Genomic DNA, 22,290 nt, shown 5'->3' with positions numbered 1-22,290 from the left:
GGTCCAGCAAAACAACTCGCAGAGGACAAAAATACGGAACATATTGTATGATGATGGAGTGATGGATGATGATTTAGATTACAGTCCTGAAAAAGCCTAACACAGGGGTCGAACTCGAGTGATGGGGACACGGAGGTGAACGATGTCGCGGGTGTGTACCGTACACATGCCTTGCCCAGCCTGCCTCGCCGCCCTGGGTCAACACCGCTGGAGTCACCATCACCATGTGTGTCCCCTGATGTGAGTGTATTTAGTGATACCACATGTGATGAACCATTCTCTGGCTTCAGTGACATAGGCTCTGATACAAGAAGTGTTGATGAAGCAACTACAAGCAGCGATGGTGTTACTAGGTGGGGTTTTGCTGCCCCAGCAACAAGCCAAGGCAAGCAGCAGTGAGTCACGTGGTCTGAAGACAGAGACGATAGTGTTCCCTCGACATCAGGTGTCCGTGGTCCGTGGTAGGCTTATACTACACAGAACTCTCATCTCCTGGCATACCCATATGCAGCTCTAGCACAAAACAACGGAGCCGTGTTTTGGGGGCCCATGCTGGTGGTGGTTGTGGTGTTGAAGCCAAAACCAAAACCACTTGTGTACTTGTGTGGGAGGATTGTGAGACTTTTGTCCCACAAATTCCAATATTTGATAGTACCGATGTTGGTGTGACACCCTTATTCCACTATACTAGTGATGAGGCTGAAATTGACTATTATATGGCATATTTTAATCAGGAATTCATGGACCATCTCATTGCAGAGACGAACAGATATGCTTTGCAACTCATTGCCTCTGGAATTTTACCTGCCTCTCGCATGACACGTTGAAAAGATACGACATATGAAGAAATGTATGTGTTTTTAGCATTGACTGGGGAGCCGGTCAGCCGAGTGGACAGCACGCTGGACTTGTGATCCTGTGGTCCTGGGTTCGATCCCAGGCGCCGGCGAGAAACTATGGGCAGAGTTTCTTTCACCCTATGCCCCTGTTACCTAGCAGTAAAATAGGTACCTGGGTGTTAGTCAGCTGTCACGGGCTGCTTCCTGGGGGTGGAGGCCTGGTCGAGGACCGGGCCGCGGGGACACTAAAAAGCCCCGAAATCATCTCAAGATAACCTCAAGATAAGATACATGATGATGAAGCATTCAGAAAAACACGTGATCCAGGATTATTGGAGCAAAGACAGCCTTGTTCCATCCCCCGTGTTCAACAGGTACATGTCCCGTGATAGGTTCCTGCTGCTTCTCAGGTGCCTGCACTTTGAGAACAATGATAATGAAGACAGAACCGACCGACTGTGGAAGGTGCGGAAGGTATTTAGCGAGATGAGAGAAAAGTTCCATGACGATTTTGTACCAGGACAGAATGTCCTGACTGATGAATTGCTAGTTCTCTTCAAGGAACGACTGGCATTCATACAGTATATTCCATCAAAGCGGCACCGATTTGGACTCAAGTTTTTCGTGCTATGTGACTGTGAAACTGGTATTGTCATGGACATGATACTGTATTCAGGTACAGTCGTTGACATACCAGGTCAAGATCCATACGAGTTCTCAGGCAGTGTCGTGAAAACCCTCATGGAACTGGTGCTGCACAAGGGGCATATCCTGTTCACGGACAACTACTATACCAGCCCCTTGCTGACCAGATTCCTCCTCGACCATAACACCAGCGTATGTGGCAATGTCAAGGATAACAGGAGAGAAATGCCTGTGTTTGGCATTGGTATTGCAGTGGGTGATTGTCAGCTGCGAAAGTGTGAACAAATGTTATGAGTGCACTGGAGGGACAGACGCGAGGTGAATATGTTGACAACTATTCACACCGTTGCCAGTGTTGGACAGTGGCAAAGTGAACTTTGCAACACGGTTCCCAATATATAAGCCTGATTATGTCATTGACCACAACGTAAATATGAGGCTAGTTAATAAATGTGACATGATGATTGGTGCTGTCGAGTGCGTGCGAAAATCTGTGAAGTGGACAAAGAAATTTTTTTCCACCTTATTGACGTTGCAGTGCTGAACTGTTTCATTATGTATCTCATGAAATCTGGCAAGAGAGCCCCAATACATACATTCAGTTTTGCTCTAGTGTCATAACTGCTCGTGAGGTATGGGGTGGAGGGCTCTGTTACAACGTGTGGGGTGCCAGCAACAATGCCTCATGCAGTTCCTGACAGACTCAGGGGAAGAATATTCTGGCTGTACACAAGCTTGGTTACATGGCAGACACAGGCACATGGGACAAGGGTAAACGTGCCTGCGTCGTCTGCAAGAACACACACCGCAAGGAACACAAGTGAAGATGCATCTGCACATGATGCATTGAGTGCAAAGTTCCCCCTATGCCCCGTTGACTGCTTCACTGATTATCACACACTCGCATTCTAAGTGTGTTGATAGGTGATGTATATAGTCATGTGATAGTGTACAGTGTGTAAATATGTTATAAATGTACATATTTGAACATGAAATATTGGAAATATGATTAATGTTTGTGGACACATTTGTGATACATATAACACAGTGTCTTGGAACAGCACGAATGTTCTACTGCCAGAATATTATAACCGTGGTCAATATACATAGGATTAGCAAGAAAATCAGTGTTGAATCTAATGAAACTACATTTTCTGGGTGAGACCTGGAGGCTCCCCGGAGCTTATCCATGCTGATATGGAACAACTATTAGACTTTCGCATCATTTAGTGTGAATGGAGTTCTTAGGCCAACCAAGGACCACAAGCCAGAACCTGGCCCCCCTCAGAGAGGCACAAGGAGCAATGGCCTATAGAAATGCACATGTGATGTGTAGCATTCTATGTCTGCCATCGACTGGGTCAGACACCCAGAAAGGTAAGCATCCCAAAACAAACCTCTATTCTGGTTGAAACTACTACTAAAAGTCAAATGAATAGACAGAACTCCCCAAAGAAAAACAAGCAAACGATGTCAAAACACAAAAAAATCGCCTACTGGAGGGAGGGAGGGATGCTGGGGAGCCTCCGGGTCTCACCCAGAAAATGGAGTTTCATTACATTCAACACTGGTTTTCTGAGGGGAGCCCCTTCAGCTTCCCGGAGCTATCTACCCAAAAACAAGGACAAAAGATGGATAAACCCGGGAGGCAGAAACCACTCACCCGAAACCCAAAGGCAAGACAACTGGCAACCCCGAATGACCCAGCAGACAACCTGGGAGACCCAAACCCTAGAACAGGGACAAAGAGAACCTGGGTCAACCCAAAGTGCATCCACAGCCACAGAGGCTGCGGCATGCAGGCAATAGTTGACAGCCACAACAGGACACAAGAAGACGCACCTCCGGCCAAACCAACCAAGCATCAACAACCCCAGGGAACTCTCCAGAAAACACCCGTCCCAACCTTGCCCAAAAAGAAAGAGATGGCTGCAAACGAACAAACCTATCACCCAGGACCCAAAGGAGTAGAAACCTCTGAGAAACAATCCTGAACAGAAAGAGCCACAGCCATAACAAACCGAGGGAAGAGAGAAGAGAGCACCATGTCCAAAGACCAGGACAACTCAGGCAACACATGAGCAGGCTGGAGGTGAAACAACGCCCGAGAACGGGGCAGAAGGAACATTAAAACCAAAAGTAAGCCGTAGCAGCTCCGCCAGTGCCGCATGATACAAGGCAACAGTATGCGGCATAAGATGACGGTTTTGAAACAGCCACGAGAGAAAGGACAAGACCACCCCAAAAAAAAAGCGAAATACTCATACGAAGAGACAAAAAGAAAAGGAAGGACCGCCAGTAAACTACACACGCCGCCAACATGAAGCATGCAGGTGGGACACCATCAACAAAGCCACATGATCATCAAACAGATGGTGATAGAATCGAGTTAAAAGTGCCAGACATGAAGACTTGAGAAGAAGACCAAACCAGCCAAGTAACGGATTGGACCAATCATCTGAAAGAGGCGGGGCTGCGGGAAAACCTCTGAGTTAGGACACCGAGCAAGCAGCACCTGAAACCAAGGCTGGGCCGACCACCATGGAGCCAAGAGGATTACTCTCCCCTGGTAAGTCTCCAAGCAAGCTAGGACCTGATGTAACAGCGGAACCGGGGGAAAGAGATACAGGTAACCCCACCTCGACCAGTCCTGCCGAAAAGCATCGACCCAGACAGCTTCGCAGTCGGGGAAGAGCGCCACATATACCGCGAGACGCCTCGACCACGCCGATACAAAGAGGTCTACCTCCGGGAGCCTGTACATCCAGCAGAGTCAACTTAATGAGTAAGAGTCGACCATCCAATCCGAGGACAGGGTATTGAAACTAGACAGGCCATCCACCAGGACATTGGACACCCTCGAACGTGAACAACCAGGAGAACCAAACCACGAGAACTCGGCAGACGAGTCACCTGAAGCGACCAGCCCCAAAGAGTCAAGGACTGCATCAAACCCCCTCGGTTCAGACAATGAACCACCAGGGAGCAGTCCGAATGGAGTCGGATCATTGATCTGTGAGCGATCCAAACCCTCCGAAGCGACATCCACACCGCCGCGAACTCCTGCACCGTGCCATGGGCTCGACGGAAGGACGGACCCCACCACCCCTGGCCGGCCTGGTGAGCACTGATTACAAAGCCCCAGCCAAGAGGTGATGCGTCTGTAATCACATCGAGCGAGGGCTCGGGTAGGCATCAAGGCAGTGACCCTTGAAAAACCCAAAGAGGAAGCCGGCAACGCAGCAGCTGACGCAAGGCCCCCGGAGGCCAAACCCACCGATCGCAAGAGAGGCGGAAGGGACATCTCCAAAGGAACCAGAACAGCCGACGAAGCCAAATTCGATCCGGCGGGTAGACCATCACGGAAAAGTTCAGGCTACTGCACAAACTTGAACAACCTCCAAATGACCCAAGAGTCCCCCTAGAAACAAGGGAGTCCCCCTAGAAACAAGCAAAAGCGGGAATGCAGCTGAAGGAGAGACTCTGGAGGGAGAGACAAGGAAACGGTCTTAGAGTCCCACACAAAACCCAGCCAGGTCCGAACCTGAGAGGGAACCACATGGGACTTCCGCCAGTCCACCAGAAATGCTGAACCCGGCAAGCTGGAAAAGAACCAAATCCCTGGTGAGCAGACATGCGGACTGGCTGGGACCCCAGTCCAGTCAGTCATAAAGGTAGGTCAGCACCCGAAGATCTAAGAGATGCAGACAGTCCACTATGACCTGGGTAAGGCGTGTGAACACGTGAGGAGCAACCCAAATGGGAGACAACAAAAGTGGTAACTGAAATGCCCCACAACAAATCCGAGCCAATCTATGAATCTCGGATGAATCGGGACGTGGCAATACGCGTCCCGGAAGTTCAGAGACACCATCCAAGCGCCCGGCTCCAACAGACCTGGGACAGAGTAGGCATCCGAAAAGAGGGGCAAAAGACCCAGGGATCAGACAGGACAAGTCTAGAATGAACAACAGGTCCACAGTCCCATTTCAGGACTGGGAACAGACGGGAAACCTACCTGAGGGACATCGCTGTTTTGACCATGCCCAAGCGTTCCCACTCCAAAACGACCCAACAGAGCGCAGGAGAAGGGCCACGCCCCACAAGCCCGGAACCCCCCAAAGGAGAAGAGGCCACCCACTGCCACCACAGGCTGTCGGAAATGACCCGAAAAACCCATGAATCATGAGACCAGGAGTGAGCAAACAGAGTGAGCTTCCCCTCATCACCCCGTCAATGGGGCGAACCGGGAAAGGGCCGATACCCCTTATGAGAACCTGACTTATGCGCAGAACAATCACTGCGCCAACCAGATGAAGACAGACCCGAAGGCTGCAATGACCCAGAACTGGCACCAGCGGCCTACCACGACCAGAGAAACCCCAAGCCTAGGCACAATCCTTCCGGGTGGAACCCCCCTTCGGGACCCCTGAAGGACCAACAAGTTTGACAACGGACGACAACTAGAAGATGCTTTCAGAAACTGCCCAACCACAGACTTTGCAAACAGCAAGGGACAAAATGATGACAAAAACCTAAGAGCCAGGGCCCAGGCAGATTCCAATGAGGAAGCGAGCATCACTTGCCAACACGAGAGACACGAAGTGCATAACTCTGACACCACATCCCGCAGGATCAGCGCAAACAGCTGCAGCAGTGCAAACGATGCCCATGCCACCGTAACCAAGGCACCAGACCCAGAAACAGCCCCAAGCACCTTCACAGCCTCCTGAAGCCAATCCGAAGAAAGCTCCAGGAGGGAAAAGAACCGTAAGACTGAAGCCAGCAGGCCACGAGCGTGCAAGTTATCAGCCACCAGTGCAGCGAAAGGGAGGGAATCTGCATGTGAAGCTGAACCACACCAACATCCCGCTGAAGGGCAGGGAATAAACACGCAATGAGGTGCTCGAATTTGCCCCCCAGGTACACCTGGACCTCTATCAACGCCTTGCGGCACTCAAGCATGCGTGTATGATAGAAAGCTGTCCAAGCATCCAACGACAACACAGGGATGTGTTGTCTGCTAGCCAGGACGACTCCGGAACCTCATAACGAACCCAGTATGGAGATGAAGTCCCGAACCTGAACGAAGACGGATCCATTATAGAGGCATAATCCGGGTTGCGCAGGAGGTATGCCACAATGGCTTCCCGCACCTCAGACGGCGAGATGTGGGAAGCCGAAAACCTCCAGAAGGAACACGGAAACGAACCCGGGGAGGAGCCGACGCCCAAACCAACTCGTATGCAGAAGTGGGAAAAGAAAACCCCAATCCTTGTAACAGTAAATCCTACTCGGTGGATAGGAAAACCCAGGCGAGGCCCAATGGGACCAAAGGCCCTCAAGTCAACCCCTCCCCAACCTTGAAAACTTCCATATTAGGACTCTGGACCAAGTCGTCTTCCGAAGCCCTGGTCTCACAAGAAAAAGCCGGGGTAAATGGAAAGGCAGGAAGGAAGGGGGCCACACTGGTCAAACCACATCACCACGGCTGGAGGAACCGACTCGAATGCCTCCATCGTCCCCCCCAGAAGGGGCAACCCCCAAAACTGCCTGAGTCTCAGAACCTTCTAAACTCTGCCCTGACCCCGAAGCCCTCAGTCGCTTCAGAGCTGGAAGCAGGGGGAGGGTAACCAAAATGAACCACAGCAAGGGAAGAACAAGGGGGTGCGTATTGAACCAAGGTCGAAGCGACCAACACCACAAAGTTTGGGTCCCTAAATGCAAAACGGGGCAGCCTCGGGGCTTTCGGGGCAGCAAGCAACCTAGCGCATTGCAGCAACATAAATCTAGCATGCAACGCCTGAGCCACCTGCACCTGTATAAAGACATCAGTGGACTGGGTGAATTGAGTCACAAACAAGCAACAATTCTTGCTGGACTCTGGGTCGAAGGTGTCACCAACCCAACTGGCAGCATGACGGAGGCAAAAATAGTGAGTCACCCTGAGACAAGGGGACAGAGCAACCCTCAAACTGTCACAAAGCAAGAGAGGACCCAGGGGTCGCATCTATAGGATCCCTTGCACACCCACAGGGTTTCCCAGGGCCCCTAAAGTGGTATTGCTAAGGGTAAGCCCAGGTAGGGTACTGTGAACCGGCGCCCAAGTCTACCAATCAAAACTGCTAAAAGCTGAACCCCCGGGATGTGTCCACTCATGGGGGCATAGCAGAGGATACCACCCAGAAACACACATACATAAAACCTAAGTCAGAGACAGAGGGCAACGAACCAAAAGGCAGACCCCCCACCAGGGAGGAAAACAAAAAAGAAAAACCTCACAGGCGGACAACGTACCCAGGTGGAACAGAGCCGGTCACTATAATAGGTGATAACTAGCTGTGCAGTACCCCGTGCCCCTATCAGTGCAAACTACCCCTTACTTTAAGGAAAACAAGGGAGGAAGAAATCCCCCAGCCCACTCAGGGCGGTCAATTACCGAGCAGCAAAAGACCAACAGAGGTACACCCTAAGGTGACTTGTGGAAGATAACCCCAAGCCCCATGAACAGTATTTACAGGGGCACTTAGGGAAGGGAACCCTAAGCTCATGCAGTCTGAGTACCAGTGAGGATTACTCCCAGCTCATGCATCACCCTGAAGACAGCACTAAACACAAGGCCCAGCATTGAGACAAGAAACAGGAGCCGGAGTCACACGACCAAGCCTCAAACACATCAGCCGATAACTGAAGGTGTGGGTCGCCAGCGCGAGGGGTTTGGGGCTCCCCCTTTCCCCTCCATCTGCGCAGCTCCGTGGTGACGTCATGCTTGTTTACCAGTTTTTCTTTGGGGAGTTCTGTCCACTCGTTTGACTTTTAGTTGTAGTTTCAACCAGAATAGGGGTTTGTTTTGGGATGCTTACCATTCTGGGTGCCTGACCTGGTCGATGGCAGACATAGAATGCTCCAAATCACACATGCATTTCTATAGGCAATTGCCTCTCATGTCTCTCTGAGGGGGCCAGGTTCTGGCTCGTGGTCCCCGGTAGGCCTAAGAACTCCATTAACACTGACTGATGCCAAAGTCTAATAGTTCCATATCAGCCTGGATAAGCTCCAGGGAGCTGAAGAGGCTCCCCCCAAGAAAATATATATATACATTGGAACCTTTGGGTGACGAGCGGCTTCATCTACGAGCATTTCAGGTAACAAGCGAGCCACTCGCAGAAAATTGATCTCGATTGACGAGCTTCCGCTCGGTTAACGAGACAACTACATGGTGCTTCCTAGCGTTCCCGCTGGTTCTCGGACATCTCCAACGACAGTGTTGTTGTTGTTTCGCAAGATGAGTGTTTCACATGACGAGCTCAGTGCTGGAACGGATTAAATTCGTTAACCAGGACACCACTGTATATATATTATCTCTTGTTAAGACTGAGGCTCGATCTGGCTGAAGGAGAAATGCCAGTAACGGTAAGGACAACCTGCTAGAGAAAAGTCTAGCACTGAATTTAATAAAGTGCTCTTCGACTCTGTTATCAAAGAGACACCTATTATGCTACCAGGCCTCTGTCTGGACACATGCAGAATAACCCCCCCAAATTGAGCACCAACCATATGCAAGCTCAGCTTCATGTCAATTTGCAAATGCTAACACAGGGGAGTGGTTTAAATTTATTAAATCAAAATTTAGGTAAAAAACCTAAAACAGGTCCAGGACCTGTACCCGAGATAAAAGCCACATAATTCAATAAAGACAGACCAGAATAATCAGAATGAATTATGTAATTACTTGAGTGACATGGTGACTGAATGTCGCAGATGTGAGTGCACGGCAATAATCTTGAGGTTCATGATCAATTCAAAAGAAACATCAAAGGTAGTAGTTAACTCAAATAGAGAATGACCACAGCTGAGGAACAAATTGAACCAGGACAGAGAAGTTAGCTCTGCAATGCAAGGTGGTGAAAATTCAAGAAATATAAACAACAGAATATCCAAACACACACAGGCATCTAGTTAATACAGTAACATAGATCTGCAGTACATGAAATGTGGAAAGCCAGGTGAAGTGGGCAGCTCCTTGGCACTGGTGATAATATTGATGCTGACATCTGGTGTCAGTCTGGGATAGTGGACAGGTCAGTCAACTAACAATTAGCAGTGCAATGCTTGGTAGTCTCTTAAAGGACAAGTATTGCACAGTTGATGTTTATGAGCGTAGATACATGAACATTATGTAGGTCAATCCTGGCTGGATTGAGAAACTTAAACCTTAAATTTTTTAAAATCTTTTTCCTGGATTTAAAACTTAAATCTTTTCCCCCCACTTATAGCTCAGCAGGAGCATTTGCAAATGACTGTCAACCAGGATTGTTGCTTGATTATGTCTTTGGAAGATGGGGACATTGCCTAAGTATGCAACCAAATGGTACAGCTCACAAATGCATACTAGTCACTACCTACTAAATTAACTTTGCAAAGTCATACTTTTACAAGTCATAGACTCAATTATTACATTAAAATGAAGATTTAGTGTATTTCATAAAGCCCCAAGTGAATATCAAAATATGCAACATTTATAATACATACACTGAAAGTGAATAATGATGAGAATGACATGCAAAGATTAAAATACTAACTTTAAGAGATGGTGGACCAGAGGAGGCAGTAGAACAATGATCAGATGCTAGGATTGAGGAATTGTGTTGATCTACAACAATAACTTCATATTCTCCATCTTCGTCAACCTCTCCAGTGCGTTCAGTACCTAAGAAAAATATGAGTAACATGACATTAATATTTCAAGATACTGTATTTAAAACTGTTAGTAAGAGCATTTGCACTGTTATGGGGATTTTCTGGATGGGGATGAATTCTTGAGGAACAGGACTGCCCAAATTTAAATTCAAATTACTAAGTATAGATTTATAAATGATGTTGCTTCAGTAAAAGAGCTTTTATTATAATTTCGTGGTAATTGAATACTATAGTAGATAATACAGATACAGTAACTCCAACTAAAAATTATAATATACTGTATAAGCATAACAGAACAGACAAAACATTTAGTTTTGCCTCACATTTGGGCTGCACAAGGCATGTGTGTGTGTGTGTGTGTGTGTGTGTGTGTGTCAAGTGTACACCATCCCTCTATTTGAAAAGTTAATTCCATAAGAGACTTTAAACACTTCACTATTCAACTTCAACTTATAAATACTTTCACATCAATACAGTAGACATCAGTTAATTCAACAAATATCAAGTTACAAAACTCATTCTTTTAAAGTTAAAAGAAGTTTGGCAGTCTTCTGCAAACTTTAAAAGAAGTTTAAAGTTTGGTAGTCTCCGTGGCATAGTGGTAAGACGCTGGCCTGGCGTTCTGCGAGTGCTTTGTCCTGGGTTCGTATCCTGGCCGGGGAGGATTTACTGGGCGCAAATCCTTACTGTAGCCTCTGTTTAACTCAACAGTAAAATAGGTACCTGGTTGTTAAACGATTCTTCGCGGAGGTCGTATTCCGGGGAACTTAGGATTAAGTGAGTAAGTAAGTGAATCGGAGGCAGACTGCCTCAGACTGCTGTCTGATATTAAACTCTTGTTGTTTACTGACTGTGAAAGCCTGATTGACTGTAAATATCTGATTGACTGTAAATGTCTGAATGACTGTAAATGCATAAATGACTGTAAATGCATAAATGACTGTAAATGCATAAATGACTGTAAATGCATAAATGACTGTAAATGCCTAACCGGTTGCTACCACAACTGTGAATGCTTGTGAATGCTTGAAATGAATGACTGACTTGTGACTAAGTGACTGGTTCTGACTGGCTGCCACATAAGAGGCAGTGAAATGTTTGAAAGGAAAATTGGAACCAGTGATGCAGATATGAATGCGCAAGCATTGGACGGTCTCAACTCTCACTCTCCATTCACGAACACTGCTCCTCCCTCCCTCCCTCCCCATGTCTTCCATACGCCAATAAGAGTCCTCAGTAAAGATAAGGTGCAGTTAAATGTTCACTTATTATATTTATGGTTTATATTATACCTGATTGTTTTGTGTATGAAAAATATGAGTAGTATTCTGTATAAAATGTATTTTTAAGTTAATATTTTTTGGAGTGTGGAATGGATTAATTCAATTTACATTATTTCTTATGGGAAAATTCATTTTGGATGAACAAATTTTTGGATGATGACGTGTCTCTGGGAATGGATTACAATCGTGAACAAAGGTACCACTGTATTAGACCGGGGCATTAGTCTATGGAGTTCAGCCTACCAGGGACCACGAAGCAATGTTGGAGGAAAACCACTGATTCAAAGCTGGTTCATAAAGATCCAACTCTTGAAGCTGTTGTCCATTCTCTGTTACATTTGACCTTTTAAAGAAGTAGTCTGGATGAATATCCTCCAACTTATTCAGTATTTTAAAAGTTTGATGAGATAGAGTATGATGCAAACCCTATCATATCTGGTTTGCAGTGTTGTTAGTCCTGTGGCCCTCAACTATTCGTGTCATACCGTGTTGTAATTTCTCCAAAGCAGATTTGTCCTTCTGAAGATTAAGCCTAAATACTTGGATACAATATTCCAAATGGGGTTCCACCAGATATTTGTACAGTTGAATAAATGCTTTCTTTTCTTTGAGGTCAAAAGCTCATTAGACTGTTCCTAGGGTTTGGTTGACATTTTTTATTATTGCAGTTCCCACTTGTTGTGCCACTTTCAGTGACTGATCGATTCTGACTCCAGATCCTTTTCTTCATCAATCTGCTGCATGGAAGTGTTGCTGATATGAGAGCTGTGATTATTTTGCATTATTATGCCCTACGTGCAAGGTTTTGCATTTTTCAATATTAAGGAGGATTTGCCAATCTTTCAATCATTTGTGGAGTTCACATTGATCTCTTTATAAGACCTCAATATAATTTTTGCTTCTTACTTTACCATAGACCATAGTGTCTGCTGCAAATATGATAATTCAGTGTGTAATATTCTCATCTATTTCATTAATGTACAGTATATGAAAAAAACGTTTGGCCCCATATAGAACTGTGTAACATTTCTGTGTGCATCACTTAACTAATTTCTCCAGTCAGATTCATTTCCATTTAAAACAACCCTTTGCTTTCTTTATTTTAACCATTCTAGTACTTTATCATTTACTCCATGTGCTTGTAATTTCCTTGCCAGTCTTTCATGTGGTACCTTATCAAAAGCTTCAGAGAAGTCCATGTACTGTATATTATGTCAATTGAAACTTCTTTGTCTGAATAGCTAGTTATTATTTTGAATATGTGAAAAGGTTTGTAAGGCAGGAGTAATTTGTAACAAAACCATATTGTGTAAAATTTTAGTAGACTATGCACTGTGATATAGTGAATGATTCCCGCCTTTAAGATTCTCTCCGAGGCCCTGCACATATGTGAGGTTAGGCTGACTGATCATTAGCTCTTTCTGCTTTTTTCTTAAGATAGCACGACTTTGCATATTTCGAATCTAAGAGGACTAGCCCTTGGTTCAGAGATTTTCTGAAAAGGAGTTTCAATGGTAGACACAGTTCATGTGCCAGTTCCTTTACAATCTTGGATTGAATTCCATCCACACCTAGAGCATTTGAATCCTAAATTTGTCAATGCTCTTCCTGATTGTTTTGCATGTTATGGAAGTTTCTGAATTCTCTCTCTTGTCTTGCTTTAAACATCATGTAATGACTGGTATATAAAGTCTAGCTTTTACTGTTATTAATCTAAATGTTTTGTTTAAGTTAGAATATCAGTTTGCTTTATTTCTGTTAATGTTAATTTTTATGTTTCATCTGTCAGTGTTTGCAAGTACTGTATGTATGTTAACTTTAGTATTAGAGAATGTGTATTTATGTCTGTGTGTAAAGTAGATTTCCTGCATGTTTTTATGAGGGTAGCATCCCACATCACCACGCATAGAGGGGATCCGGACTTAACCGACTGTGTGTGTGTGTGTGTGTGTGTGTTGAATGCACGAGCGAGATGCCCACCTCACTATTAGGAGGTTGTTTATCTCAGTTTTCTCAGTGTGCCTGAATACACTAGTTGATCTGGTGAGTTGATAAATTTATTCCATATTTATCAATGTCTCACGCACTTCCTGACAGATTCAAGTGTGAAAATTACCTTGCTGTACACAAGCTTGGTTATATGCCAAGCACAGGCACACATGAAAAGGTTATACGTTTCTGTGTTGTACGCAATGTAAGGAACAGAAGCGAAGATCCATCTGCACTTGGTGCATTGAATGCAAAGTTCCCTTGTGTCACACTGACTGCTTCAGTCACTATCACACACTCGTGCAGTTCTAAGTGTGTTGATAGGTGATGTATATAGTCTGTGATAATGTACAGTGTGTAAACAAGTTGTAATAATTATTACATGTACATAATTATTATTGTAATAATTTAACATGAAATATAGAAAATATGAACAATGTTTGTGATACATGTAACAGTTTCTTTGAACAGTACAGATGTTCTAATGCCATATTATTGTAAACCTGCTCAATATACATAAGATTAGCCAGAAAAAAAACAAAAGAAATTCATTTGTATTTGTGCAGGAAAAATGAACATAAAAATATTCGTGGCAACTCTCGCCTGTTGAATCTGGCACGCGACTGCCTTCAGGAGTCTACGCCACGGGTGACCACCAAGCTGTGACGTCACTCATCATTTTCTGGACACTACTGTGGCCAAAGTAAGTACATTTGTACAATATTTTCAACATATATGTGATCAGGGGAGGGTATTTAATAATTTTGAAAAGATTTTTTTTTTTTTGCGAAGAATTACTTTTCAGCGCACCACAGATGTGTCATATTTGTGTCATACAGTGGCGCCTTGATTAATGAGTTTAATCTGTTCTGGCACCGAGCTCGTCATGTGGAAAACTCGTCTTTTGAAACAATAACAAAACTGTCTTCGGAGATATCCGAGAACCAGCAGAAACACGTGTTAATCGAGCGAAAGCTCGTCAGTCGAGACATACTTTCTGCGAGTGGCTTGCTCGTTACTTGAAATGCTCGTAACTGGAGCCGCTCATCAATCGAGGTTCCACTGTATTTTAAGGCAGTGCAGCGCAGTGGTTAATTAACGTACACATACTTTAAGTAAGGAAGAGGAAAGGAGGTTTTATATTTAAATTATTATTTTACTATTGATAAATTCTATTATTGATTGAATTATTATTTTATTATTGTTATATTTTCAATAATTTTGTAAAAATAGTGAAAAATAAGTTTCTAAGAATGAAAAAAATGCACTTTATTGAATCCATCTGAACCTGCCACTAGACAGGTGGAAAGGCCAGGTTGGAAACTGTTGGATTACAAGAGCCCTCTGCTGCTGTCCTCGTGATCCCAGGAAGGGTTTGCAACATTTATGAATAACGTTTCTGATGTCACTCTGGGATGGATTGGGCATTTTTTAATTACCCCAGAAGCACTAGTATGATCCGACATACTAGTCACCTGTTCAATACATGAACAGGTGTACTAGTATGTACATGAACAGGTGTACTAGTCACCTGACCCAACATGAACGTTTCAAAAAGCTTGCACTGGTGCGATATGTCCCCCTGCCCTGACTGTAATGGGGCCCTTCTATGGTACCAAAGGTGACCCTTGCCTTAGGGAGCATCTAAGTACAATAACCCAGATATAGCTTAATATTAGACAGAAGAAAGCAATAAAGATCATAAGCACACTTAATCACCTGGTTGCTATTTACAGTACTGTACTACGTGTAAAAATAGAAGGTTTCCTAATAAATAACAAATGTTACAACATCTGGTTGGCAAGAATATGCTTTTAAGGGTGTTAAAGCTGGAAGAAAATCAATAAAAAGCCAAATTAACATCGATATACATACTGAAGGCACAAATACTGTATATATAAACACAACTGTGAAAGTTAAAACAACGATTATTCAGTGTAATTCTCACGACATGTACTAGAATATTACAGCAGACAGAGTAGGTGCTAAAACAGTTCAATGCTTCTACGTGACTCCATATTTCTACAAAGTACCTTCCAAATTTTTGTACTTCTTGACAGCTGGACCTTCATGAGAGCCTTTTACTACAGAGGACTGCCTTCGTTCCTTCTTTTGAAACTTTCCGTGATTCCCAAAGAATGAAACCTTCCAATTCTTCTCTTTAGATTTTGAAAATATTCTAGCCAAAGAATTTCCTGGCATAAATTTTTGATCTAGTGTTTGATAAAATGCAGGAAGAATGGGATCTCCCTTTTTTGTGGACTGTGAAGTATCCTTTCCACTGTGTGTAAAACCTACTTCACTTACAGATTGATCCTTCTCAGTACTTACACACACAGACTCATCTTGCTGAACAGGTGAGGATGTTTGTGCAGAGTCTTTAGTGTGTTTCTGTTTGAGATTTGACTGTGATACAGACAAGGTCAAAGTTGGAAGAGTTACAGAGGGTACTGATGAGGTTTCAAGATCATTCAATTGCTTCAAATCCTTGCCAACTACAGCAGAAACAGTGGTTGGCAAATCAGTGGGCAAAATGGCAGCCTTCTCTTTCTCCTCTTCATCCTTTTCTGTTTTGTTCTTATCTTTGTTTAATACCTGAGCTGTATCTGTATCTCTAAGATTTATTATGTTTATCTCCGGAACCTTCTCTTCGTTATTTTCCGTTCCATTATATATAGTTGCATTTTCTGTATCAAGAAAATCTGATGTAGGACAATTTAAATTATCTTTAAATATAAAGTGTCATAATTTAGAAATGATTGTCAACAGCATTCATCAAAAGACAAAAAATTGCTGTCTAGTTTAATCTACTTATTCAATCGCTTCATCATTCTCTCTCGCTCTTTCTCCACCGACATCCACATCCCCCTCAAAGCCCTTCTCCCACATACCTTCCCCACACAAACTCTCTCTCTTAGAAATATAATATGCAAAAAGTTGTAATCTAAAAAGAGACTGGGGAAAGGAAGAGCAGAGAAACTCAATTTCAAGAGGACATTATGGAGAACATTTTAAGTTCTTAAATGGATTTGACTGGAAAGGTTTGCTGTTAGGCAAATCTGTAAATGAGATACAAAAAATGTTGCGAGATATATGTTGATGGAACCAACAAATTTATACCAAAACATAGATGCAGAACTATAAAACATGGTTGGTTTAAGTGAAATTGTAAAAGGCCCAAAGAGCAAAATAAAAAAATAAAATAAAATCGAGAGTACGAGGCCTAACCTACTAACACACCAGCAATGGCAAGAGAATCTTCCTCATAGCTCAAACTAATTTTCTCACACCAGCAATATAAAAAAATAGAAACCAACTGTACAAAAATAGGTAAAAGAGGACAGAAACTTTGAGAAAGGGATAGCAGACACATGTACAGGTGAAACAAAACCCAGCCTAGACATGTGTTTAACAAAACTCATAAGAAACAAATAAAATGTAAAATATAAAATCTAGAGTTTAAGAATATGAAACAGCTTCAAAGAGACTGAAAGTTAAATTTGTGAAACACTAAATGAACAGTTCTGAAGTGTGACTGTGCAAAATAATTTCAGACAAACACAAAACTGCTCAAGAAGCAAATGAAGTATTACTTGAAAATGATGTTTCACCTTGGTTTTTGAAGGAATGTGCATCCAAGCTTACCATTCCATTACAAATCATTTTCAAACTTCCTTAGGAAACAGGAAACCTAGCATACATATGGAAAATGCCAAATATAGTTCCAATCTAAACAAATGGTAAAAGGAAATACCCTCTAAATTATGGACTTGTATCACAGACAAGTGTGGTTGTTAAATAATTAAAAGAAATGACATTAATAGACAAACATTATGGCTTTGGTACTAGAGGATCCTATGTTATAAATTTATTTAGCTTTCATGATAGACCCATAGAGATCCTACAAAAGAGAGAGAGCAATAAAAAAGCTGTTGACAATCGTACATAAATGACTGTTCTGGTATCTAGAACATATAAGAGAGGTGGTCTCCAGACAACTGACACGGATGACAAATATTTTGACAGAAAAATGAAAGCACTGATTATAGGCAATGTATCAGATTACCTGTTAAGACGGTATAGGTCCTGAAGCACCACTGCATAAGCTTGAGGAAGCAATCCCAGAAACAAATTACATATCATTCCTCACATTCACACCTTCATTTATATACAATAATGCCTGTACCACTATTATTCTACAGTATTTCATGTCGGTTTCACGTCTTGTATCATGTCATGTCGGTTTCATGTCCTGCAATAAACTTTACTGATATCAGTTCACTCACTGGTATCCCAGTATACAAATTTTATGAGAATTTATCATGCCAGAAAGTCTTTTTAGGAACATAATAAATCTATTTCTGTTATCACCATCTTTATCTCTATTTCCTAATTTATATTATATCTAGTGATTACCCAAAAATTTAATTTTCTTTCACCAGCATCTTACCAACAATCTAATAATCTCTGGTCCCTCATACCATACTCATTCATAAATTACTTATTCTTTTCAGCATCCTTATTCTTTTAATTTCAGTGTCTACAGAGTTTTAAAGGGGGCTACTCATATACCTTAAAAACTTACAAGATATGTTTTCTTATTTATATGAAATTACTTCCTCTATCTACCAATTTCATCTTAACTGAATTTTTCTATAATTGTTGATCCAAGCCATTGTATACTGTATATTTTTTTGAAGTTAACATTCAAATTATATTTTTTGAAAGTTTAAAGAAAACGTAAATGTTTAAACAAAAATAATTTATCAAATGGCAAAAAATGAATAAACTTTACAGGCAAAAGTTAGCATGTTACTTAAAAAATTTTAGTTGTGAAATATAATTCCAGAGAACAATTTAATTTGCCTCTAAACTGTACAGTATTTGTCACATTATATGAAATGCACACGTTTTTTCAGATGTTCATACAAAAAGGTGACATTTTATAGATGACAACACACCTGAGAAATGATGCTGCGTAAACGCACCATTGGTGTGAGCAACCTGTGGTGGCGGTGGCGGTGAGGAAGGCGGGTTGGTCGGAGGTTCAAGAATATCTCTGTATTTTGAAACCATCAGCACAGAAATAAAGTAAACAATAGCTAGTGACAAAAACTGAGCTTGCTTGGTTTCTTCCTGCAACAGAGATGAAAAGATGTTTATTAGCATAAATAATTTATTATAGGCTCTTTAAATTACCGTAATGGTATAAACACATTTACTCTAGTTTGTAAATCTGAACAGAAAAGCTAATCTGCTGAAGACAAATTAAAAAACAATCATGGCATAAGTTGCTTTGGTAAAAATATCCTGATTTTCTGTGGAAAGCCCCTTCGGCTCCCTGGAGCTATACCGGGCTGATGTGTATATATTAGACCGTGGCAACAGCCAATCAAAGGAGTTCTAGGCCTACCGGAGACCAGAGCCAAAACCTGGCCCCCTCAAGAGTGGCACAAGAAGCAATGGCCTAAAGACACCCCCCGTGTAATTGGAAGCAGTCTTTATCTGCTATCTTTCAGATCAGGCATCTAGAGAGGTAGAAATTCTAAAACAAACTACTGCTGGTCAAAAATTGCAAACCGAAAGCTGAACTAGCAAACAGAACTCCCCAATCAAAAACAAGGAAAACAAACATGACGTCACTATAACTGCCGCACTTCCGTCTGCACAGCCCCCCTCTCCGGGAGGGGGATGGGGGGTCCCAGACCGCCATGCCGGCAACTCTCCTTAGTTCAAGAGGCTGTTGTGATGGTGAACAGTCGATTGCTCTGGCTCCACTCTTTGCGCAGTGCTGCTTAGCGGTGTTGTTGCTCTGTGTTGGTGGTGTGTGAGCCAGGAGTAACACAAGAGTACTAGGGCTGCATGCGCCTAGGGCTACCTTCCCTAGGTGCCCCATAAGTACTGCCTTTGCGGTTCAGGGTTATCTTCCTTGAGCCATTCAGGAGCAGCTACCTCCGTGTGGTTCTGTCACTGCTTGGTGATTGCCCGCCCTTGGGGTTCAGCTGGGGTGGTTCTTACTCCTGCTTGCCCTTGGGTAGGAGATAGTTTCGTCGCTGGCTAGGGCGCATGGTACTGTGCAGCTGTTCGATATACGCATGGCGACCGGTTCTGTTCACCTGGAGATATTGTGCTTTTGCGGTGTTTTTCTTTTGCTTTTGTTTTGTTTTGCTTGGTGGGGGTCTGCCTGGTGTGGCAGTAGGACCACTTGTATGATTTTATTGGCCCTCCACTAGATCCCCGTGCTTGCACACGTTGCAGGGGTTCAGCTTTTAGTTTGTTTGCTTGGTAGCTCTGGGATAACCGGTTAGCAGTATCTCGCCTGGGCTTCCTTTAGCAGTCAGCCTAAGGGCCCTGGAAACTCCCATTGGGGCTCAGTGGTCCAATGGAGGAGACCTCTGAGTCCCACCTTGCCTTGTGCAGGTTTGAAGGTTGTTCTGTCCCATTGTCTCGGCGACACTTAATGTCGGTCTCCGCCATGCTCCCTGTTGGGTCAGTGATACCTCTGACCCGGAGTCCTGTGAGTGGTGTTCTTTGTACTGTACTCCATTCACCCAGTCCACTGAGACTGATAATTGGGTGCAGGCAGCTTTAGTGTTGCATGCAAGGTTTAGGTTGCAGCAATGTGTGAGGTTGGTTGCCTTTCCAGATGCCCCGCAGCTGCCCCGCTTTGATTATACTGGTAGTGAGACTCGGGCGGCTTCGGGAACTGCCCCTTCCGGAGCAGCGGTGGAGGCATTCAAGCCTGTTCCTCCTGCTGGAGCTTTTAGGTCATGCCAGCGGGCCCCTCCTTCATCACTGCTTTTCCAGTGGACACTGCTTTTTCTCCAGAGGCAGAGTGTTTGGAGGACGGCTCAGCCCCGGGTCCTGACATGGAGGATTCCGGGGCTGGGGAGGAGTTGACTTGGGGGGGGGGGGGGGGGGAATTGACCCTGCTTGGGTGTTTGGTACCCTCGGTGCGGGGCTTGTTGTTATGTTGTTACATGGGGAGGGGTTTTCCTATCCCCCCTCCCTGGTTCAACTCTTCCATAGGGTTCGATTCCAAGTTCCCTTGAGTTCTTTGGGTCGGTTCAGGCTTCGGCGGCTGTTCTGGTTTCTTCGGGGGCTTCTCTTCCGCCGCTCTCATGATCGCTGGGTTCAGATCCCGGAAGCCTTGCATCAGCTGCTGCGTCGCCGACTTCCTCTGAGAGTTTTTCGGGGCTCTGTGCCCTGGGGCCTCCCCGAGCCCTCGCTTGATGTGTTCACAGATGCCTCGTCTCTCGGCTGGGGTTTTGTGACCAGTGCTCACCAGGCCGGCTAGAGTCAGTGGGGTCCGTCCTTCCATCAGGCTCACAGCACAGCGCAGGAGTTCGCAGCGGTGTGGCATTCGCTTCAGAGGGTTCGTGTTGCTCGTGGAGCAACGATCCGGCTCTATTTGGACTGCTCCCTGGTGGTTCATTGTCTGAACCGCGGGGCTTCAATGCAGTCCTTGGCTGTTTGGGGCTGGTCGCTTCAGGTGACTCGTCTGCTGAAGTTATCTTGAGACGATTTCGGGGCTAAGCGTCCCCGCGTCCTGTTCCTCGACCAGGCCACCTTTTTGCTACACACCCCCAGGAAGCAACCGGTAGCAGCTGTCTAACTCCCAGGTACCTATTTACTGTTAGGTAACAGGGGTATCAGGGTAAAAGAAACTTTTTGCCCATTTGTCTCCACCTCCACCGGGGATCAAACCCGGAACCTCAGGACTATGAATCCGAAGAGCTGTCCACTCAGCTGCCAGGCGCCCTGCTGAGTTCTCAGGGTTTGGCTCTCCTGGCGGTTCACGTTCAGGGGGTGTCAAATGTCCTGGCGGATAACCTGTCTTGGTTCATTCCCCTATCCATGGAATGGACGGTCGACTCCAACTCGTTCAGTTGGCTCTGCCGACGTACGGGCACCTAGTGGAGGACCTGTACGTATTGGCGTGGTCGAGGCATCTTCCAGTGTATGTGGCACCCTTCCCATACCGCGAGGCTGTCAGGGTCGATGCCTTTCAGTTGGACTGGTCGAGTTGGGGTTACCTGTACCTCTTCCCACCAGTTCAGTTGTTGCTCCAGGTCCTGGCTAGCTCGGAGACACTTACCAGGGGAGAATATTCCTGTTGGCTCTTCGGTGGCTGGCCCAGCCTGGTTTCAGGCACTTCTTGCTCGATGTCTGAACCCGAGGGTCTTCCTGCGGCTCCACCTCTTTCAGCAGATTGGTCCATTACAGTACGTGGCTGGTTCGATCTTCTCTGCTCTTCGCATCTGGTCTTTCTGATGCGTGTTTATCACCACTTGTATGGTAATAAGGTGGCTTAGTTGATGGTGTCCCACCTTCGAGTTTCATCTCAATGGAAGTATGAAATTTCCTGGCGGTCCTTTCAGTACTCTGTATCTTCATAGGTTGTCTTCGATTTCTGGTCGGGTTGTTTTGTTCCTTTTCTCTTGGTTGTTTCAGGACCATCATCTTATGCCAAATGCTGTCACCTTGTACTGAGTGGTGCTGGCAGAGCCGCTGCAGCTTGCATTTGGGGTGGATGTCACTTCTGCTCCGATCCATAAGCTTTCTCGGGCATTGTTTTACCTCCGGCCTGCTCGTGCGCCGCCTGAGCCATCCTGGTCGATGCACCGGGTGCTCTCTTTCCTCTCTTCTCTCGGGTTGTGGTTGCCCCCCCTCGGTTCAGGACTGTTTTTCTACAGCTCTTTCCTTGTTGGCATTGGCCTCTAGGGGTCCCGTCGGAGAGCTTCATGCTCTCCTCCAGCGCAGGGGTTTCTGCTCTTTCAGTCCTGGTGGTCGTTTCTTTGTTTGCAGCAGTCTCCTCCTTTTCTGGCGAAGAA

The 22,290-nt window shown here is 44.7% G+C and overlaps 1 protein-coding gene across 1 annotated transcript in view; it reads right to left on the bottom strand.

Annotated features, from left to right (window-relative positions):
• Positions 1 to 22,290, bottom strand: part of rg (A kinase anchor protein rugose) — a 246,574-nt gene that overhangs the window by 63,350 nt on the left and 160,934 nt on the right. The window contains exons 22-23 of the mRNA XM_069339474.1: positions 18,418 to 18,592; positions 10,067 to 10,194 (exon numbers count right to left, since the gene is read on the bottom strand). Of these exons, the coding sequence (XP_069195575.1) occupies positions 10,067 to 10,194; positions 18,418 to 18,592 (303 nt within the window). The remainder of the gene's footprint in view (positions 1 to 10,066; positions 10,195 to 18,417; positions 18,593 to 22,290) is intronic.

The sequence above is a fragment of the Procambarus clarkii genome, chromosome 41 (genome assembly GCF_040958095.1).
Source record: "Procambarus clarkii isolate CNS0578487 chromosome 41, FALCON_Pclarkii_2.0, whole genome shotgun sequence".
Taxonomy (NCBI): Eukaryota; Metazoa; Arthropoda; class Malacostraca; order Decapoda; family Cambaridae; genus Procambarus; species Procambarus clarkii.
This window is presented reverse-complemented; position numbering and strand designations above follow the sequence as displayed.